We start from the raw sequence: 24,206 nt of genomic DNA, 5'->3' as shown, positions 1-24,206 counted from the left end.
GCATACGTTAAACGTATTATTCAGGCAAAGTTTTACCCCGATATAATCATTGTTGCTTGATATGCATTAGGGAAAGTGAAAGAATCAGATGGAATTGAAAATGGTATTATATGGGAAATAGGCGTGGTTGTATGTAGTCCGATTTCGCCCATTTTCGCACTATGACATAGAAATATGAAAAGAACGTTATGCACCGAATTTGGTTGAAATCAGATCCCTTAAAGTGGGCGGTGCCACGCCCACTCTCTAATTTTGAACGCGGTTCCTATAAAGTCATCTCATACCATCCCAGAGATAAAATTTAATGTCTCTGGCGTGTTTAGTGCTTGGTTTATCGCGCTTTTAGTATTTTTTAACAGTACCGTTATATGGGGAGTGGGCGGAGTTGCCACCCGATTTCAACTATTTTCACACTGTAGATAGAGGTTCGAAAAAAATTTGCTTGCAGTGAAGTTTGTTATTATAGCATTAGCGGTTTAGGAGATATGCACATTAAACCTATTAGGGACTTAGTTATGGCAACTTATTGGTTTTCGATTAATGGCGTTTTGTGGGCGTGGCATTGGTCTGATTACATCATTTACATTCTTACGGTGCCAAGAAACATGTGTGCCCAGTTTCATCAGGATATATCAATTTAAAAGTTATTGCTTGCACAGGCGGGCGGACGGACAGACAGACACTCGAATTTTAACTCGTCTCTTCATCCTGATCACTTATATCTAATTCGATTAGGTGATACAAACAACCGTTTGATGAACAAAAGCATAAAAGTGTTGCGTAAGAATTCATTTATTATTTGATGGAATCATGAATGGCTTATAATCACATTTGGTATCTTATTAACTTATATTGAAGGTCATAAACTCATTTAGTTTTATTACTATAAATTACTTCGTGTTAGCGAAAATTATATTAAAATCATTCTCAAGTAACATATATATGATGTAAACTTTTATTGAGTGTTTGGCCACTGCGTTTTTAAGTGATTCTTAATATAATGGCTTCCCTAGTTTTACACGATCATTAAGGGACCAATAAGAACAAATTTCAGAAGTTATATTTGTTTATTGTCAAACTGTGAGTTCCTCGTGTCGATTTCGTGCAGAACTCACCTCATGTGCGTAGACAATATTATCACCTTTTAGTTTAACTATATTGCAAAGAGTGTAGGAAGTTTAAAAATTGCTGATATTAGCGTGTAAACTTGTGCGAGCATTTATATTAAAGTCATAAACAATAATTTGATAAAATTTAAATTGTTATGTACAATTCTGAGCGTGATAAGATTATATTCAAGTGCTCCCTGCGAATTTGCTATACATCGTATAGTCGCACTGTATTGTCGCGAGGGCATACCGACTAGATTCCCAACTGTTAAGTTAAAACTATTTAAAACTCATTTGGAATGTTCTAGTTTAGTACAAACAGAGCAGTTCAATTGTATTGTTGTAACAAAGAAATTTTGAAGAAATGGCAGGGATTGATTTTGTTTATTATTTAATTTTGCTTGGCTCCATGCTGGTGCTTTTTAGAGTAAGTAGAAGATAAGTTCATACCTCTGTATATGGTATATTCATATACCTAAGTAGTATATATAATAATACCATTTTTTATTTTTATTGTAGTTGCTCATTAAGGCATTCGCCCTAACACCCACACCACGTACACCCGCAAGACGTCGCAATCACATTGTACTAGAAGGTAAGTGGGTATACGCTGTGTTTTGTCAATCCGATAATTATCGAAATGGATCTTATCTACGCTTGTCCACAAACATGTAGTAGAATTCACCGACAATATTCGTCTATATGTGTTTGCCTATATGTACTCCAAGAACTAATAATGAACTTGATTTGATGAACCCGACTGTTATAACTTTTTTAATTCAAGAGGTCTAGGTAAACTTAAAGGTCTTATTATGACAAATTATTCGGGGTGTAAAGAAAAATGAATCAATTTGCCTTATTTAATCTTTATTAAACGTGTATTTGATACCTACATCAATCTTTAGGATGACTGTTTTCAACAGAGTCTCAGCGGAAGACGCAGTATTTGGAACATGTGCTATCTAAAATAAAAGCAAATAGCAGGTTATCTAGTAAAGTGCGTATGTTTTAAACTTTACATTAATTTTTCGTAGAATATCGAACTTTAAATTAAGGTAAAATTTTTGCCGAACAAATCAGCAGCAAATTGTTTATAAAAAACTTGCAATAATAGCACAAACTCGTACATATGGTACTAGATAATGTTACGGTAAGACTATAGTTCTAATTTCAAGTTAATTGGACATTTTATACTATTATATCAGTTGGATATGGTTTTTAAGAAACTGTGGACGTCAAGACAAAAATATAAATGATTTTTTTGTGAATTCAAGGCTAGCCAAAGCATCTATATTAGGTCTGGTAAAAAGAAAGCCATTATTTTTCCTATAGATGGCCTTAGTAATCTGCATCTCGCGTTGTAAAAGTGCGATTAGGTTTCGTAATATGGCGTTATATAGATAAGATTTCGTACCGAAAAAACTTCATAGACAATTTTGGAATTGCTTTGCTCTTAGATAAAAGAAGATACCTCATAAACAAATTTCCATCTGCGAATTAGTATTGAATCGCAACAAAATCAGTACATTTCTGGAGCCGATTGATATTGGTGATGAAACGGTGCAAACGGTAGCAACGGATAGATATTGGCTTTGGCCAATAGAAGGGAATTATGTTCAATTTGCACAACGACAGACCACAATCATCGATAGTAACTTGCCAGAAACTCCGGGATCATGGTTGGAATATTATCAAATATGCGTCCACCTAATAGTCCGGGCGTGACACCAAGTAGTTATTACCTCTTCCCGTCTATGATGAATGATTTTATTGATGAAAAATTCGACTTAAAAGAAGCTTAGGAAATTAGAATGTCCCAGTTTTTTGCCAATAGTGACGAAGGTTTCTATGAGAGTGGAATTATGAATGAAAATTACAATGAGTTATCGAATAAAACTGTGCATATTTTACCAAATCGGATAATTTTAACTATGTTAAATAAAACATTCAGTTTTAATAAGACATTAATTTTTTACAAGATTTAATACTATCACAATATAACAGAGAACATATTATTTACTAGTGATACGAAATTTGTTGAAAAGGAAGGACATGAATATAGCGTCCACTATATACTCGTATAGTTAAGCTTTGCTTTTCAGCTCGAAAAAATACCGAAATTGTACATCGTTCGTCAATAAGATATATATCGATGTTTATGGGGTCTAAATATGGGAAATACCACTTCGGTATTTATAAACATCATTTCGGTCTTAAATTTGGAGTTTCTTTTAATTATATCCTCAACAGGGTATATTTAGTTTGCCACAAAGTTTGTAGCACCCAAAAGAAAACGTCGGAGATCGTACAAAGTACTATTTATGTATATAGTGATACTATATATAAAGGTGATCCTTTTCGGACGTCCCTAATTTTTTAAAGAAAAAAACACAGAAAATTTAAATTTAATGGGGAATGTTTATTATCACTCAAAACAACATTCATCTCTTTTAAATATTGGCCGCGGCCACGTCTCAGATGGTCTATACGTTGAGTCCAATTTTCGATGACTGGTTCGAGCATTTTCATTGGTAACTGGGGAATGACATGCGTGATGTTTGCTCCAAGGCCTGAATCGAAGCGGAACTATCCGCATAGACTTTAGAATTTACACATTCCCACAGGAAAAAGTTTACCAGTGTGATATCACACGATCTTGGTACCCATTCGACCTGCCCAAAACGTGAAATTATCTGCTCACCGAAGTGTTCTCTCAATAACTCCATTGATTGTTGCGATGTGTGGGAAGCCGTCTTGTTGAAACCAAATGTCACCGAGATCACGAGCTTCAATTTCAGGCATCAAATAGTTGGCCATTGACGGTTACGTTCTCACCGGCATAATTTTTGTAGAAATATAAACCGATCATTCCACCGGACCAAAAATCACACCAAATTGTTGTTATTTTTGGAAGAAATAGCAGTTCTTGAATTTCTTTAGATTGCTCTTCGTCCAAAATGCGCCAATTTTGCTTGTTTACATACCCAAAGAGCCAGAAATGAGCTTCATTGCTGAATAAAATTGCTCGAAAACATTGAATCTTCTTGGAGCTATTCAAAAGACTATAGAGCGAAGCGATGTCGCTTGGGAAGGTCGAGTGGCTTTAGTCCTTGCACAAGCTGTATTCAACTCTCCACGGTCTTTGTGTACACTCTCTGCTACGGCAGCTATATTTTCTGCACTGCATGCTGGACATGGTATATTCGGTCGAATTTTATACAATGGGTCTCAAGATGGGTGATGGTGTTACGTATAGTACGCCCAATAGTCCGAGTATGCAATAAAGTCTTTTTGTAATAAAGTCTTTCCATGATGAAATACCACACACGAGAAATAAAATGACAGCTTGACACAACTCACGCGTGATCTTTTAAAAAAAGGCTATTGAAAAAGTACCAGTACTTGGATCACCCGTTATAATTGATCAGCGTGACGAGCTGAGTCGATATAGTCATGTCCGTCTGTGCGTATGTTTTGCACACGTTTTTCACTAAGACGCGGACCACTATAGCATATAGCTGCCATATAAACTGAACGATCGAAATCAAGTGCTTGCATGGAAAACTGTTTTCATCATTTAAACTGACCGATCAAAATCAAAATAAAGAGCTTTTTGTATTGCTTTATGCTATACAAAATCTACCTCTGGGTGGTATTATAGCTTCGGTGCAGCCGGAGTTAACGTTTTTTCTTGATTTGTATGAATTTTTTGTTCACAAAACCGAATAACTATATTTATTTTCTCGTTATTTTCCATCGCATTCTCGTAAGCAAAAAATTTTAGCGATTTTTATACCCTGAACAGGGTATATTAAGTTTGTCACGAAACACTCAGAAGGAAACGTTGGAAACTCTAGAAAATATATACATAAAAAGTCAGCGTAATTAGTGAACTTAGCCATATCCGTCAGTCTGTACATACGCAAACTAGACAAAATGTGGCTTGGATTATTACCTTAAGCATTACTACAATATCTGAATAATTTTTCAGATCGAACAACTATAGTATAGTCTGCCATACAAACTGGTCGAACAAAATCAAGTTATTGTATGAAACTTTTTTACTTGTGAAGGGTATTCTAGTTTCGGTACAGCCGAAGTTAGGGTTTTTCTTGTTTTGTATGCGTGTTTTGTTCACAAAACCAAATAACTACATATATAATCTTGTTATTTTCCATCGTATTCTCGTGAGCAAAAAAAACTTCGCGATTTTTATACCCTGAACAGGGTATATGAACTTTACTACGATGTTTGTAACACTCAGAAGGAAACTTTGGAGAAATGACCAGCGTGATGAGTTGATTTAACCATGTCCGCCTGTCTGTATCTACGTGAACTAGTTTTAGAGATATCGATTTGAAATTTCGCACTTTTCTCCCTAAGAGGCTGCACATCAATTGGAATCGTCAATATCGAACCGTTTAAGGATAAAGATCCTATACAAACTGATCGATCAAAATCAAGTATCTTCACGAATTTTGACATAGATTATTATCCACATCAACGTTATAATCTCCATACATATTGTTCAGATGTTGTTTATATCAAAGTACGTGGCTAGAATGAATTAGCAAAATATTTTTCTTTGGATGCAAACCGTTTGCTGCTTATTTTTTAGATTTAGTTATATAAATACATATAATTGCTATAAAAAATGCACATGTGAGGGGTATTATAGCTTTGGTGCAGCCGAAGTAAACGTTTTTTTCTTGCTTTTTGATAACATTTAAATAATTTGTTTACAATGTTTAACCGCCTATTTGTCAGCATTTGCAGCTGTTTAACAAAACAATTCATACAGCTTTTCATCCAAAATTCCATTTACGTACATACTTTACTCCCATCTCCGCTCCTATACTCCTTGTGACTTATCTATTGTATTACTCACTTTATACGACATCTGTTGACAGGTACGGCTTTACTAAGAGCAATCCAAACACAACCTATCTTTATACGAATTTATCATGCTCATAAATGAACATATGTACATATATATACATTTAGAGCAAAATATATCTTCTCAAAACCCTCAGCGCATGCTCAATCTTCGTTATCTTGCCGGAGGTGCGCTCCAAAAGCTTCGAAGCTTTTACTTAGCATATTGATAAGGCACACATGTTGTCTCGATTATTGTTATACGAGCGCTTAATTAGTAAATGCTTTGAATGCTAAATTACTGAAAGACGCGCAATTAAACAAGCGGTTAAGGTGTTAGAAGAAAATAATTATACTTTACTAAATCATCAAGAAGGTAGACTCTAAACAGCCAATTTGAACAACGCAAAATGTATTTTTCAGACGTCATCTATTTGTCATTTTTAATGATTTTATTGTTTATCGTAAGTAAACAGCTGGTTTCGGCAATGAATTGCTCCGTTAAAGGTGTGCATATGTGTAATGAGTTTCACTTTCATTGTTTACTAAGATACTCTATAAAGGCTTCAAACATCAAGCGGAGAGCCATGTGGGTACTTATTATCAAACACCTGAAACTGGAAGACCACGACGACCTGTAGAAATTGCAGGTTAGTACAAAAACCTAAATTTGTGGATTCCATCACACAATTTCCAGGATATAGAACAGAATTTTCTTCATTCAAAATGAGTATATTATGTTAAATGCTGTCTTTTTCATTGTTTGATTCTGACAGCCATTTCTTTTTGTTATGAAAAATTATCGGTGAAACTATTGCTGTTATCTTTTATGCGTACCATATTAGCTTTTTTTTGATCTATGCATAGGATTTTGACTTGTTGCATAGAAAGTTTAAACATTCGACGCAGTGCTTAGCATGTTTGGGATCCTGAGTGATTCGTGTATAGAACCTGCCGGAAATTAGTGTTTAATATTAAAATATTGCATTAAATTCAATGACAATGCTATTCGTGCAAAACTGACATCCAGATGGAAACTTTGTCATTGGAATTTTTAATAAAAATGAATGACAACTGTTGTGAAATGTCATCGTCATTCAATTTTCTTGATTATAAACACATATAAATCTAAATTGTACTATTGTCAATTTAGCTGACATATTTCGCTTCGAATTTGACATAATGAAAACCGCTCATAATTTATAAAAGTATTTCTTAATCAATAGTAGCTTTCCTGGTTGATACGCGTTCACAGATATAGTATATGATATGTTAAGGAAAATTTAGATAATTTGTGTTTTTAATTATAATATGTACAGACTTTAGTACCAAAACTTATTAGAAATTTTAATTTAACAAATTCTAGAATATACATACATTAGAATGTTAAGTGTTTCTCTAAACCGCATTCATTAAGTTTCAAGGGCTTTTTTTTTTGATCTGTTAAAATATTTTGTTTCCAAATCAATTGTAACTGAAACAAGAAAAACGTTAATTTCGGTTGCACCGAATCAATAATACAAAAGATTCCATACAAGCACTTGATTCTGATCGTTCGGTTTGTATGGCAACTATATGCTATAGTGATCCGATATCGGCAGTTTTGATAAATGATCAGCTTCTTGGGGAGAAAAGAACGTGTGCAACATTTGATAACGATATCTCAAAAACTGAGGGACTAGCTCGCGTTAATACAGACAGATGGATGGACATGGCTAAATCGACTCAGCTTGTCTCCGACGTATCCTTCCGTTACAAACTTCGTGGCAATTTACATATACCCTGTTCAGAATATAATGACAGAACGTTTTTTTATTACCGAAGAGATTGCAATATTACTTAAACAAAAGGAATTGCATATTATAACACCACTTTATTACTGTTATCAAAAGTCGTAATTATTTCCAACTGAATACTTGCATTTTAGGACAAATTATTGTCAGTGAGCTTTGCCTACGGATAGTAAATAAATCTTACTGCTCTTTAGCGTCAAATGTGATTAACATCCTCTCTAAATGTGTTCTCCCAAGACTATAGGATTAGGAGTAGTCAGAGACATGCAAAATTACAATTTTAAATAATTTTTTGCCCTTGAATTAATATATTTTACAAAAGTAAAAATATAGCATCATTAAATAAGGTTTCGACTTGACTTTACAGAAATTTAAAACAAAAAATTAGAAATTGTAAAATTAATGGCTGTTTGTGTTGCATCAGTTCCAACCGAAGCTCCTTGCAGTGACCATCGCTAATCCTTGAAGATTCATCTAAAACCAATCGGACAAAAAAAAGTATTTGTAGATAGATGATCAAGTGCTTGATCTTTTTTTTAATTAAATTAAATTTCATTGAAATCGAGTTTCGAGATACAGTGGTCACCATTTCAAAAAACATAGTTTTGAGAAAAACGCATTTGAAGTTTTACACGAACGTTCCAGAGCGCCCGAGAACCCTTTGCTAATTATCGAATATCTCAAAAAGTATTTACCGGATTTACCTCAAGAATAAGACGTTAAGAAATTGCAAAACTCGAATTTTTGAAAATTCTGACTACCCCTTGAATAACTTTAAATTTAAATTATTAACATTTATAATTAATTAAAAAAAAAATCGAAATAAAAAACAAAACCCTATTTTTGGTCATATGAATCTTTCATAACATTTTTCCACCTTCCTCTGTGTTTTAATATTTTTTGTCGTTTTTCATGTTTGGAATTTCCAAAAACAAAAAATGATTTATTCAAACGTCAAAGGTATTTCAATTATGGCGCAAATTAGTTATCAAAACAAAATCATTACAAAATTTATAACGTGTAAAAATTGTAATTTAAATAATCCTCAAACTGTTCCGGCACACTCGAAACCTAAGCCTTTACAACATGGATGAACTCACCTATATTTATTGCATGTTGGGGCTTTTCGCTATCGCACTTTTACTAAAAGTAAGTACGTATGCGCAGTGTTTTGTAATAGCAGTGATAGCAGCCACACTAAAATAATATTGCATAAGTTAAAAAAAATAAATGATTATTAAGGGTGTTCACTCTTCTCTTAGTGGATGATAAAACTCTTTTGTACAATGGAAAGGCATTTATACTATCAGATGCGTCGGCGTACCCACATACACCGCGTTCCACGCTATGTACGGCATGCAGGTCAGTGATAAAAGTCATTTACAATCACAATAATTGTGGGTGCGACTGAAAGGGAGTGCATGTGACGTCTTTTGTTATGATAAATTTTAATAATGTACGAAAATATGTTCAAAGAGTTGCGCAAATTTGTCAATGCTTTTTATCGATTGTCTACATCACACCTATAAAAACTCGTTCAATTGGTAATAATATTTATGTGAGTACACATGGGTGATATGTAAGGATTGAATCAAATGTACGAGTGCTTGAGGGCATAACCATCCTTCAGTGGGTCGTGAGTTAAAAATCTGGCCAAGGAAAAAATGTCAAGTTTAAGAAGAGGTACAGTGCTTAACAATAAAACAACAAAAATATTATAAAATATAATTTTACAAAGTTCGCACACTCCTTTCTTAATTCCTTCTTCAAAATCAAAATTTTTTTTTAACGTTAACGCGTTCGAAAGCTTTGAAGTCGTACTTTGTTTTAAGTGCTGTTTCTAACTTCACTGCCATTTAGGCAGCTAAACCTTGGTTTCGATATTATTTAAAGTGGAAAGCTTTCATGTTTTCAAAAATTAGACAATGTGCTTATTGGACCATTATATAAATGGTGATTTTTAATAAAAGTCGAACCTTTATTTTCAATACAGTACAGAAAAAGGAATAGAAATATTGAATTTATTAGTCCCCAAATTGTATAAATTTGTGTTTGAAAAGAACTTCGAGCATATGGCCCGCAAGATTGGATCTTATGAATTCTTTCTTTTCCTAGTAGCTTAATATTGACGTAAGCTCCATCTTCTGTCCTGCCAGAGGTGGTCGCACACCAAATACTCTTACTTATCCTTACATATACTTGGTAACAGAGATAAAGAGATGTACAACTCCAACATTTTGCATAGCTTTGTTTTGATTCGCTTCGTTATCTATCAAAGCAAATGTCTGACGTAAAGCGAGGAAAAAGTTGTATGTGAATCAGACGTAAATCAGCTACCCCACTTTGTTACTTTACTGGATTGGGTAGGTATGACTCTTAGTAACTATAAAAACTGTAAAGGCCTTTTATCACTGCTTGGTAACTTGATATTTTTTCCTTGTTGATGATGAGTAAAATCTTGTTGTGATAAGGACTTCAGCCTACGATACAGCCAATTCTATGCTTTCTCTAACAGACCGTCTTCGTAGGATATCGGTTATTGCCGTTTAGCTGTCATTTTATCCAACACATTATCGCAATTAAGCAATACCCAAATTGTCTTTATCTTGTGGGTACTTTAATATCTTGATATAATGAGCATTTGCATATATTTATAACCCTATATATTTATTTTATAATAATGCGATGTTTATTTTAATTTTTTTTAAATAAAACTTTTGATTCTTGAATTGCAAACAGCTGTTGCTTTACCAGATGCTTTCCTTCGTTGAAAAATTTCTTCGTCAGATTCCCATCAATACTTTGCTCTCTCACAGCGAACAGCTAAACCTGATAATTTTCGATAAATATAAACAATACATTATAAAACATGAATTTATTATCAATAATTACTTATAGTTAAGCGAATACAAGAAATATATATTTGTTTCTTCCTATTGAATTTGCCTTCTTAACGTTTCCCAGTATTGCTTTTGTTTATAAGATACGTAACGTGATATATTCATACAAGTAGTAGCTCACTATTCTTCTTTTCTGTATGCACTATTACACCGAACCGTTTGAACATATACTTCAGGGAAACTATCCGGCGTAATGCCCTTTTTAGAAGCAGCCTGAAGTATAAATTTTTTGGGTTGCATTTTATAGGCTGTAAATTAAAATGAAGCAATAAATAGTAGTCTGTAACAAGTAAGAAATGGCTAAGTTCGGGTGTAACCGAACATTTCATACTCTTGCAACTTGCAAGGATCAAAGCCAAGTGTTGGCAAAACGTTATATTATATTAAACTAGGGAAAATATCGCCGTGATTTCATCCATTTAGAGCATGAGGATACACTCTTATTAGAAAGATATTCTTTCTGAATTTCATTAAGATTTTTTACATATTGACCGATAGATGCGGTATTAATTGAACCGAAAGTTCGAAAATATTTATGTTAGGTATATGGGGGCTAAGGGAAGCGTTGACCCGATTTTACCCATTTTTGGTACAAGTTATAGTTCGACTTCGACAATTTTCGGACGTAAGATAAAATACCTTGATGGCATTTTTGTAAAGTTTTATTCTAATAACTTTATTGATGTTTGATTTGTATACTGTAAAGTGACAGAATCAGATCAAATAAAATTTTTTCTTATGTGAAGTAGGCGTAGTTGTCATTCAATATCTCCTATTTTCACAGTATCCAATAGCTGTTTTTACCTATTTTCAAAGCGTTTGAAAAGGTGCTCTTCTCAGCAAGTTTGGTTGATATAACTTTAGCGGTTTGGAAGATATGTACATTAAATCATTTAGGAGGCGGGGTCACTCCTTTTTAACCCACAGGTATCCTGGCTACTGCGATCTCTTGTACTAAATTGCCGTTTTGTATCTTAATTTAATGTTGTATGTCACTTATCATTATTATAAGCTTTCGTTTAATTGCATTTCGTAGGCGTGGCAAAGGTCCGATTCCTCCCATTTTCAATACTACATGTGTACCAAGTTTCGTTCCAATATCTCAATTTGTACTCAAGTTATCGCTCGCACGGACAGATGGACGGACAGACAGTCACTCGGAATTCAACTTTTCTCGTCATCCTGAACATTTATATGTATATATCTCCATATCTATCTCGACTAGTTTTAGGTTATACAAGGAACCGTTGTGTAAACCAAACTATTATACTCTGTAACAACATGTTACAATAGTATAAAAAGGCTCATTTAAATGTTTTGACAAGTTTCACTTACTTTTGCTCTCCCTTGAAAGAGTATTAGACGATACTTGAGTTCTAGTGTTTAGAGTATAGATAATCTCTCAGCTAACTGACAAATATGAGTAAGCAACACGTCATATGACTGCTGAAGGGATTAGTGATTCAAATTAGCTGGTCGTCTTCATGGTCATCGTCATACGAGTGCAAGCACACAAACGAACAGCCATTTGCTTTAGGCAGAGACATTCGGCCCTATTCCCGTTGTCGTTTCCAAGTATTCGTATATGTGAAGTATATCGTATCCTCAAAGAAACATTATCGAAATTTTAAATTAAAATAAAGAAAGTATGATAACGCCCAATAGACCCATTGTATTTTTATTGTTATTTGTTGTTTTGAAAAAAATATTTGAACCATATTGTGAATTTAGTACATACTTGTAATAAATAAGATAATAATAATAACTATTCTTTCTGTGGGTGTAGCTTCGGATTTATTGTGTACCATTTTTTTCTTCTTTATTTAGAATTTTGGGTCCTTCCATGCCTTAGTATAAACATCCAGAAATGTTAAACGTCGCCACAAGGAGGTGTATTACGTTTTTTCGAAATATCGCTCCAAAAAATATCAAAATTCAATAGTTTTATCCCCTTTCGTAAATCTTTGGCATACGCTGGATTTTGTTCAGTGATTTTTCATATTCATATTTTCATATACACTTCACAGAATCGGGCTCGTCTTATTTTCGATAAGTGTCGATAACACTAACAGGAATCCCACATAGCCGTTTTTATGTCATATAAAAACGAAAACGACTACGGGAATAGGGCCGATTATTTATGATATCCTTTTGATTTTGTTATAATAAAATTATATGTTAAATTTTTTTTCGCAAAAACAAGTAGTAGTAGTTTCGTTGTAAGTACATATGTACTAAACATGTAAGCTATTTCATTTGTTATTGGTTTTATCAGTTTATCAGCTGACATAATTTATTGTATTTTCTATGCTACTGTTATACGCATCGACCATTATATTCGTGCATACATGCAGTCATACATATGATGGTAAGAAGTATATCTAAATTGTGAAATAAGCTGGTAAATATCTACGGCGAAATTTTTGTTGTAGTTGTGATTTGGCAAATTATCGCAAATCATTATTGATAGATAAGGCTCCGGGGTTCATGAATATAAATAAATATGTCTATGAAATTTCTTTTTATAACCCAATAAGCAAAACTTGCTATGAACCAGATACTCGTAAAAGATATAAATATCAGGTTCAATTTTGATTTGAAACGAGGCTTAAAATTACTTACAAAATCAAATAAAATTAACTCGAGCTTATTAGGCTCTCAAAGGTTAAGGGTAAAACAAAGAGAGTTTACAGCCAAAAGACAGTAACAACCATACAATGTAATCTACACGTAAATTAAGACACTTAGTTGGAAAAGCAAACATTTTCCGAATTCTTATAAATAATTTGAAATTTCGTAATTTTTTGCGATATATTAATTAACGCTCCTCTGAGATATTATACATTTTTGTGTCACTTTTTTAAGAGAAATCGGATATCTCAAAAGGAAGTGGGTGCAAATAAATTTAAAGGTTTTAAAATAAACAATTTCCCAAAAGCACTAGATGGTCAAGTTCTTAGATAAAAGTATGACTTATTTGTAGGCCTTTATTATACGATAGTATTCAATTAAAATTTAATTAATATAAATATGCATATCTAATGTCCTCTGAGTAGTTTAAAACCCCAAAGGCCAATTGTTTTCTTCAGACTTTTACAGACTAGTCATCTTTTCTTCCCCAACGGATGTAGAATGAGACTAGACATTTATTTAATCTCATTGTATTTCAATTCTAATATTTTACAACTAATCAATCTCCAATTATACCCTGTAGATATTCGGGTGGGAGAAATTAATAACTAATTGTATCTTAAATATATATGTTAGGAGACTAATTCATTCTAAATTGTACCTTGAAGAGAGGAATGCTGCTATACTCTGTTTAAAGGTTACTCGCATAGTTTTTGGCAGGGTTTGGTCATCAAAGAACCATCAATGTATACATGCACACGAATTATTCGTGATCACTTGTGGTTTATTGGGCTTGGATATGTTAGGAGACTAATTCATTCAAAATTGTACCTTGAAGAGAGGAATGCTGGTATACCCTGTTTAAAGGTTACTCGCATAGTTTTTGGCAGGATTTGGTCGAATTTTTCGTTGTCTCTTGTGGTTTATTGGGCTTGCACTTTATCAATTTGATTATAAAAGGCTATAAGTGAAGTCAAATGTCAGCGATATATGTTGTTTTAGTTGTGTCGCGATAACCAGGCTCTGTGAAGTGTGTTCCGTTAGTTGGTGTCTTCCAAAAGAAAGCTAGAAAAAAAGTTGATTCTATAATAAAACACACATTGAAACAACCGAAAACGAAGTATTATATTAACAGTATTAGTTCTTTGTTAATAAAATAGCATTATTTTCCACCCTTTCCTATTCTACTTGTAGTTATAATTCTCTAATTATAATTACTCAATCCGCGATAACCGTGATATAATAAAACGATAATTTTGCATAGCTCCTATTCGGCATATTTAAAATGAATGATGTCGGTGCTATATTTTTAGTAATTATAGTTTTCGGCGTCATCTATCTCATAATAAGAGTAAGTGTTGACCAGACATTATGTGAGCACTTACGGTGCAGCTTGCATTCAGAGACACTCGGGTTCTATTTCATTTTTGTTATCATGGCTCGTTCCTATTTTTTAGGTCTGTGCAATTATGTGCTGTGGACCAGTTAAAGAAAATAACAGTAATGAGCGCGGTGTGCGCAGACGTGTAATACGACGTATACGTATCGAACCGGCGAATGTTGCCGAAAGCGGAGGCAGAACAACGACAACAAGTACGGTAACAGGAGCTAGTACTAGTGCAGCAACAGAAGGTACGAGTTAATCCGTTAGTGTCTATTATCGATAGAAGAATTTTACATGTTTCATTTATACATCCGACGATAGGGATAAGTATAAGAATTGTCTTATAATACAATTACACAGTTGTCATAATATTTTCACGACATCTGCTTAGTTATATTACATTTTAGGTTATGCGAAATATTATGTGCGTTCGGTACAATTGAGTACAAATAACGAACATGTAAATAATGGGCCAATGAAAAACTGCCACATTCATTATTTGTGTCACAAATTTTCAAAACAAAATTAAATGATACTGTTTAAACAAATTACAATTTTACACCTTTTTATATTGTTGTGAGGTTGGGTTGAGGTGTGTGTCACCTTCCTTTTAGTGTAATTTTTTTTTACTCAGTTCCACTTCAACTGAAATTTTGTATTAGAAAATTAGGATGAGTTGTTATTGTTTTTCAACTTTTTTTGTGTTATTACAATACAACCCTGTGTAATTACAATTGTCGGTAACATCGAAAAAAGTAAGTAGATGGAAGCTCATAGCGTGCTGTATTCCTGTGTCTTTTGATCTCTCCAAATACAATTTATCATGGCGTCATGGATATTTGGCTTTGTAGTTGATTTGGCTGGTTGATCAGATTTCAATTATAATATAATTTTTTATGTTTCGGGTTGTCGTAATGGATCCATTTTTTATCACCAGTCACAACCCTATGTAAAAACAACTTCTTGTTGTTCCGTTCAAGCGTCATTTCTGAAAATCGTCTTTCAACGTCCTTTAGCTCCAATTCATCGGTAGTCATTGATTTCATTGCTTTTGAATGTATCCGGCTGCTTTTAAACATTTTGAAATGACTGCTTGAGTGACTTAAAAAAATTCTGCGAGCTCTTATTTCATTTGGCAACAATCTTCATATGGTAATGCTCCAAGTTCCACCCAGGGATGTAAATACCAAATGCTGCGATTTGGTGAGTTTATATTTTATTTATTTTAGTTTTATTCCCCTAACGGTTGTTTGTATCACCTTAAAATAATTGACTTAGATATAGGATTATGTATAAATAAATGGTCAGGATGATGAGACGAGTTGAAATCAGTCTCTCTATCCATCCGACCGTCCGTGCAACCATAACTTGAGTTAAAATTTAGGTATCTGGATGAAACTTAGCACACGTGTTTCTTGGCACCCAAGGGGGTTGGGGCATCTTTGGTTTTGAATTATTTTAAAAAATGGGCGTGGCCCCGCCATCTATTAGGTTCAATGTACAAGTATGTATCTCCAAAAACCACTTAAGCCAAATCATCCAAATATGATCAGAACAAATTTTTTTGTTATCTCTTCCAACAGTCTAAAAATGAATTAAATCGGAAAATAGTCCCGCCCACTCTTCATATAACGTTTTTTTTTAACTACAGTATACGAATAAAGAACCAATGAATATATCGGCATGAATAATGTGTTTAAGGTGTGTTCAAGTCCCCTGATACCGAACATGTGGACATCAGTTCATATTGCGAACTTTTGGTTTGTTGTATGTAATATTCGCAAATAATTTTCCTCGACTTTGATTTTTGCAAGTTGCAAGAGTATGAAATGTTCGGTTACACCCGAACTTGGACCACTCTTACATGTTTTAATAAAGCTCAATAATTATTTGTCTAAATCTTAAATCAAAATTTGAAAGGAAACGAGCACTCGCACATATCATATTAAAAATTATCGTAAATTTGACTTCGCTTAATTTTATTAGTTTAATGTAGACATTAACACTGTGGTGTATTGATTTATGCACTAATAGCAAATGGACAATGATCACTTCATTTTGCTTTTTTGCCAACACCTGCTGACCAAAAGTAATAAAACACTAGTATTTTTCGAAAGTACGCCATAAGATTCTAAATGCGGTAATGAACACACATAATAATGTTTTTGTTCAATTAATGAGAGTATTCTTTTTTATGACCGCATTCGGCGAATCATTTACGCCGCAATTAATAAAATTTTAATTACGCTAACTCAAAAGTATGAGTATTTGTTCAGTTATTGAAAAAAAATAGCTACAGCGCGTGATATGATCGACGAGCAGACCAATTTGGTTATTTTGGAAATTTCATGCTATATGTACATTATACACACGCATATATACAATACATACACGCATACCTACAAACATGCATATTTTACTTTTATAAAAAATAACTTTGACCATCATTAGCAGCGCCAGCAATGATTTGCGGAAACAAAGAGCTGTCAAATCACTCAGCTAGTTCACATTAAACACAACTAAACACAAAACCAAAAAATTTTGCCCACTTTATCCAGCAAAGAACGCAAACTCATTATTTCAAGCTGTGTTCAAATTACCGCCACGCCAAGTGGCCAAAAGCGGTCATCAAAGTAACTTGCCACAAAGCTCACAGAACTCTGAGCAAATAACCATTGTAGCGTTGTTTTTGCTTTACTTTAAATATTAAATTTCCGTTAATAGAATTTAATTTAATAGTAAAATGAACAAATTATATATAAATACGAACAATATAACATATACACACATAAATTCTTAAGCTCGCGATTTCAAAGTGCTCCATGTAGCATATTTAATCAGTTTAATTTGAGCATTTTAATTTTGCTCTTGGCATTTACTCACACAGAGTTACAGTTTGTTTGTTTAGATATGATTTATGTATTATTAGTGGCGTGTTCTCACCAGCGTGTTACGTTTATGCCAAGTATTTCCTAGTGCAGCAACGGTGCCCAAATTAACTGTTTGTTAATTTTATTAACTTACACAGTGTTATCCAACTAGCACGAGCGGTAAATATTATATAACTAATTGCCGAAGAGTTTTCCGTGATTTACATTTTTTCCCGACTGTCGTGGGTGAGGAAGCTTTCAAGGGCAATGAGTTGCTGAATTTTGGTGAAATAATCCAAGTCAAACTTATAGGTTATTTTATTACCAAGGTTTTGTTTTTGTTTTTCAGATTAACTAATTACCCAGCGTTTCTTAAAAATAATTATATTAATATTTACATTGATACGCGAAATAAAATGGGCAAATGGTCAAAGAAATTACGCGAAATGTTAAGCACGTAACCGACGAGCTTAAAATAAGTGAGTGAGAAACAAGCTGCATCGAAGTTATAATACGCTTCACAGGTGCATTCTTTATAGCATAAACGGTATAAAAAGATCTTGATTTTGATCGATCAGTTTAATTGACAGCTATATGCGTCCGATCGAAACTATTTGTTCGGAGGTTATAGAGCAGCCATGGATAACGATCTGCGCCAAATTTCGTGTAGAAAATTTTTAATTCGGAATTTTTTTATTAAGAGAAGATAGTACGAGTATAAGTATAAGAATTAAAATAATGGCATATACGCCGGACTGGTTCGTTTAGTTTAAATGATTTTAAAAGTACAAGATTTGTAAGCTAAAACAGCTACTGTATGCAGCAAGTAAAAATTATTTTCGACCGGATTTTAACTTATAGGAATGAATTTGGTAACTAAGGTTGCATAGGCCTCAGCAAAGTTGCAAAAAAAGTTAAAAGAACCACACAAAATGTTATGGGCTTCGACGGAATACATTTTGAGTTAACTCAACTCAATAACTATGTCCACTTTTATATTCATGGTTTGAATTCTGTATTTAGTAAATAAATATGCGATATTAAACTCCTATAAGCCACAAATACCTATATCCCCCCACAATGCATTTTGAGGTTGAAAATTCTCACAAATATTTTTGAAATATTTGAGGAAATAATCCTTTTAATGTATTTCCATATCTTCGTGATTTTAAACAAATTCAAATATACGACTGTATTTTTAAGAAAAGGTAAATTACCTAAATAATCATTATGGCTATAAATACTAAACAGCTTAAGTTTTTGCCATACAAATATTAATTATATTGAAATTTATTTACTCTTGACAAAGATAGTGAGTCTTTTCCGAAAAAGTTCAATGCTTTTATAATAAAAAAGAGCGAATGTCTTTATTGAAGGCGCACGTCCTTTAATGCTTGATAAGTGGCAATGACTAGAAAGTAATGAGGTTTTGTGACAGTTGTCTGTATGTAAATGAAATGTAAGCTCTATAAACAAAAAAATTCAAATAATGGATGATGATAAATTTAAATAAAATTCAATAGAACGCCAACAGTTGGTAACTTACTCGGACAATGGCTTTGAAGCATAGTGATAAAGCTGGTTAATTAATTTTTATACCCTGAACAGGGTATATTAAGTTTGCCACGAAGTTTGTAACACCCAAAAGGAAACGTCGGAGACCTTATAAAATTTATATATAAATGATCAGCATGATGAGCTGAGTTGATTTAGCCATGTCCGTCTGTTTTTAAGATATCGATCTTAAATTTTGTACCAGTCCTTTTCTCACTAAGAAGCTGCTCATTTGTCGGAACGGCCGATATCGGATTATTTGACGTAATATCTTCACGAAATTAGACATGAGTAATTGTTTGAGACAACAAAGTAATCTCCGAAAACCTTGAACAGATCGGATGAATATAACCTATAGCTGCCATATTAACTGAACAATCGGAGTAAAGTCCTTGTAATGAAAACTCTTTCATTTGACGAGGTATCTTACCGAAATTTTGCATGGATTATTATTTAAAGCAACAATGAAATCTCCGAAGAAATTGTATAGATCGAATGATTATAGCATATAGCTGTCATACAAACTGAACGATCGAAATCAAGAGCTTGTATGGTATCTTGACGAAATTTGGCATGAGTTATTTTCTATCTGCTATCATGTAAACAGCACGATCAGAGTAAAGTGCCTGCATGGAAAAAATTTTATTTTTAATAGCCGATTCACGAAATTAGATATGAATCAAGTTATTGTAAGGACCTTTTGTATCTGTGAAGGGTATTATAGCTTCGGTGCAACCGAAGTTAACGTTTTTTCTTGGTTTTAAATAATTTTAGTATATGTATTAGTCATTGGCAAAATTAATAGCATTAATTATATAACTTTATTAAGTTAGTCTGCAACGAAATAATAAAGTCAGGTGGAGCTGAATATTAAATACTTTTGCAAATTGTATGAAGTAAAGGTATGGTCAAATATGGAATAGAAAGTGCTTTTTTTGGTTGTTAAAAATATTTCACGAAAATTAATAATTTAACGTGCTTAGACCGTATACATGCTGATGGTTTGGTGTATCTGATTATCCTAAGAGAGTTAGTATTACTTTTGGGAAAGATATTCAATAAATATATTAGATTGGGTCAAAAAAATTAATGCTTAATTTTTTGTTTGGTACTCGAAAAAATTGGCCGTTAAAAAAGGCGTATCAGCTCTCAATTGTAACGGGAAGGTCTTTCGCTTTACCGTTATTCTTTTTTTATCATGATCGGATAGAAAGATTCATATATCGCTTCCAACTCCTCGAAAACATATTTCGGATTTGGATTTTGTAGGAAATTGAATGCTCTACAAAATGATGTTGATGTTTCTTTCATAAACCTAACCGTTTAAAAGAAAGATTGAAGTTTGAATATTTTGTGGCAAATTTCTTTTTTTATTTTACTATACTTATTTATATATACATGCATATGTAGTATACTAGCAGGAATTCACCTGGAAAAATGCTTGTACATGCATAAAATTTCTTTAGTTCCAGAGAAGTATCAATAGCTATGATTGGCGATATTTGATTAGTGTTAGTATTCTGCGATAAGTGAACATGAACCAATCGCAAAAAATTCAGTACTATGTTAATGACAACATTTGTCAAGCTATCTGACACCACAGACTTCTTAGGACGGCATATTGGACGTGGAGAAATAAGCTTCAAAACTGTCTGTGTACATTTTCATACGAAATTGTTCCGGCATCGCAGAGTGGACACTGATCGAATCCGAGCGTAAAGCTGACCAATGTGAGAAAACAGTTTAGAAGCCTTTTTCGGCGCCGACCCGCGTTGAAAGAACTACATGCATATTTAAAAAAACTGCGGATAACGTCCTAAATATTTATACAAATGGTGAAATACGCCATATTCATCCCGTTTGGTATTTATAAATGCTTTCCATATTTTGATTTTTTTTTTTTTAATATTTAGCACAGAGCAAGGATGCAAAATATTCTTTATTCGAAGGGTCCATGTCTTCTCTTTTAATTTGCACAAAAAAAAAATACTACATTAAAAAGCAATAAATGTATGAGTATAATAGCAAAATACGCACGGGATTCAGCGCTAATTCTTGCATCCTTTCTGGGATACCTAAAATGTATCAGGTTTGAAGCAGAACAATACTAACATATATATGTACTTTTGGCCTTCTGTCCAGCTCTTCTTTCTTGTGCTTTTCAACAAGGGGAGGAGTGTAAAATCGCATGCTTAGAAATGTTATGAGAATGTTTCTTAAGTCGTATATAAATAAATTTGGAGGTTTCCCATTGTTTTTCGAGATTCGACTGTTCATTTTCACATTTACATTTGTTAATGTAAGAGCTTACAATTTAGCTTATCTATAATAATCTTACACAATGCAGAGTCATCTGTCGTATAGTAACTTCCAACTAATCATTTGCAACTAATCTGTATGCAAGGTGGCCAACGTAACGTATGAGTAATCTAAGTTTTACAAAAAGTTTTCTCATTACCCGGCTTGTGTATAACCGAGATGTATGTATGTATTTGTGTGGTACAGTGCATACTTATGCGCAATTTATACGCCGGTATTGCTAAATTGTAGATAATTTGTAATACATTTGCTCACTGACAAAAACTGTCAAGCGTCATATGCATATGTAAATATTATCTGCTGTTTTTGGTCGGGGAGGGGATCGAGGAGTTTACGGTTTGCACAAATTAATAAATGAAAGCAAACCCTACCTCGACAATGAGAGGTAATTAGATAAAGTTTTACTGCATTTGATATTTATATATCTTTATCTTTCTACGTAGTCAAAGACTATAAAATATCCCAAAAAAATAATACATTTTCATATGTGTGTTAAAAGGAGATTTATTAACCCTTTCACTTCTCCCCCCAATAATCGCGTACATTTTTCAGAGCATGTGATTTGGAATGAGAGAGATTTTTTACTATTCACTGATCACTTTACAATCTACAACAGAACCTCAATTAGGGTATTGATACAAACTCTTGTCCCAGCAATATTTCCAATACTGTAGTGGCCTTTCGATATCTTCACTACTTGTAACTAAGCTTACGTCCTTACGTGGTCCCAAAGACCGCTTCAGAAATCAGATAACCTTCATCCTGTTGTGAACTACTATGATAGGTGAAATGTTTTCATACTCTCAGGACTGACAAATATGTATAAATAAATTAGGAAGACTATCTAACTATAGACAATTGAAGCTTTTTTTTTTGTTTCGATTTTAAGTCTAAATAAGGTTTTCTCCTTTTTTAAATAAAAAATACAGTGTGTTTGGGACAAGAAGATAAGTTTACACCAAATTTCGTGAAAGAAACTACTTTTTATGTACAATATAGAAATAAAAAACCAAAATGCGTGGTTAACTGAATATTTCACAAAAATTTTGAAGTAATATGATAAAGGTGTTAATACAAAGGTTGTAGATATTTTCATCATCTTCAACTTTGTCGTATAACTGTTTTCTATTGGACTCATAGTTTTGCCGGAAATTGAGTTAAACCGTTTTCAATCCTTAAAACGCTCCTCCTTTTCCCATTCTCGACCTCGGGTCTCCCGTAAATTATTTTTCCTTCATTTTTTTTATATTTTATCTTTCTTATTTTATCTTGGGTTTCATTCGACCATAATTTTTTTTTGCTTTCAAAAATTATATACTCTGGTCTATATGCATTGCTTTACCAAACTGATCACTTTAAGATGCTCATAAATTAAAACGACTTACTTAGAGAGTAACAAATTGAACAAAATATTCCAGCTGCTCAAACAAGCTGGTATCACTCACAGTGAAGCCTTGAGCTTAGACAATATACAATACACAAAAGCAAAGCTTGTGTAAAACCTATAAAGCAATACTTCGAAACATATAAGATATCAACTCGCTAACTTTGTTTTTACATGTAAATTTTTTTAGAAGCGAGCAGCACAGACAGATTGCGAGCATAGGTATGTGGAATCGATGGTTAATATTCAGTAGCTTAAGTACCATATGTAAATTTTTCGAGAACCAATTTATTATAGCCAAACATGACATCTAACCTTTTTGAAAGCATTAAGGGTTACTCTAGTATTTTCAGAATATAGTAGTAACCAAAACAATATTCATAAAGCTTTTGGCATAAAAGTCATATTTGGCCCACCCTGTATGATTAAGATCTTGTGTATATGCACCTCTATCTGTATCTAGATATAGGTATATAAATATGGACATATACAAAAATATAAATTGGATATAAATATTTGTAGGTGTAGCGCTCATGTACGTACTCGCTCTCTGTTCAAAACAGATAAACCAAATTGGAATTTTTTTTTAATTTTCACCGCGTTGTACTATCATCAGCGACAACGTACTGAATTTGTTGTGAAAAGTTATTTGAGCTGTACGCGTACTTAGGTGGATGAACTGTAAAGAACAGTTAAGTTAAATTTCATGCGTTTTGGGTAACTCGTGAACACACAAGAACTTATCGAAACTATTTGATTTGAAACAAACTGTCAAACACGAAATATTTTCAAAAACAAAAACTCCAAAGCAATAATAATAGAGTTTCGGCATTTTTTTTTATTTGAGTTGTAAATCAGCTGAAGAACAATAGCATCCTGCTGGCAGCTTGGAAGACACATTAAAACGTAGTGAATCTGCAGTTAATAACAGTTTTACCGAATATGGCGAATTTATCGGCAGATTTGCAGAGTGTTTTACTCTACCTATCGGCATTCTTTATGGTATTTCTCTCGTTTGTGGTGTTTAGTTTGTGTTTACGTGTAATACTTTGGATCTATATGCAATACACTAATCGGCCACATAGGGGCATGCATGTGGACGACAGAGAACGGAACGGACGACGCTATTCCATGCACTCAGAAAGTGGTATGTTTAAAGGTAGTGAAGTAGTTATATTGTTTCCGAAAACGCCTTAATTTAAAGGTGTGCAAATTTGTATTAAAAAATAACTTAAATTTTGGTGACGTGAATGCCCTGCAATGCCTGGCGGTTGTTTGCTTAGTAAACAAACGATCACCCACAAATGTTATCTTTGTTTTAACACAGCATGTGCCGCATAGTTAACTGTACAAAAGAGTAAACAAAAACATCAATAACAATAAAAGC

At 33.2% G+C, this 24,206-nt stretch overlaps 1 protein-coding gene across 7 annotated transcripts in view; it reads left to right on the top strand.

The window, feature by feature from the left end:
• The first annotated feature begins 1,382 nt into the window (after nt 1-1,382).
• LOC106624125 (platelet binding protein GspB) overlaps nt 1,383-24,206 on the top strand; it is a 40,609-nt gene continuing 17,785 nt past the window's right edge. Inside the window, exons 1-2 of one of the 7 annotated variants that reach the window (XM_014243845.3) lie at nt 1,383-1,536; nt 1,629-1,704. In XM_014243845.3, coding sequence (XP_014099320.1) covers nt 1,474-1,536; nt 1,629-1,704 — 139 coding nt within the window. In that variant the 5' untranslated portion in view covers nt 1,383-1,473. Of the gene's footprint in view, nt 1,537-1,628; nt 1,705-6,251; nt 6,449-6,534; nt 6,635-8,744; nt 8,927-9,039; nt 9,140-14,323; nt 14,660-14,765; nt 14,941-23,441; nt 23,979-24,206 lie in introns of those variants that run through there. The other 6 variants (XM_014243838.3, XM_036362645.2, XM_014243818.3 and 3 more) reach the window with 6 other exon arrangements.

The sequence above is a fragment of the Bactrocera oleae genome, chromosome 4, assembly GCF_042242935.1.
Source record: "Bactrocera oleae isolate idBacOlea1 chromosome 4, idBacOlea1, whole genome shotgun sequence".
In the NCBI taxonomy this organism is placed as follows: Eukaryota; Metazoa; Arthropoda; class Insecta; order Diptera; family Tephritidae; genus Bactrocera; species Bactrocera oleae.
The sequence above is the reverse complement of the archived record's forward strand: the minus strand, read 5'-3'. Positions and strand labels throughout refer to the sequence as shown.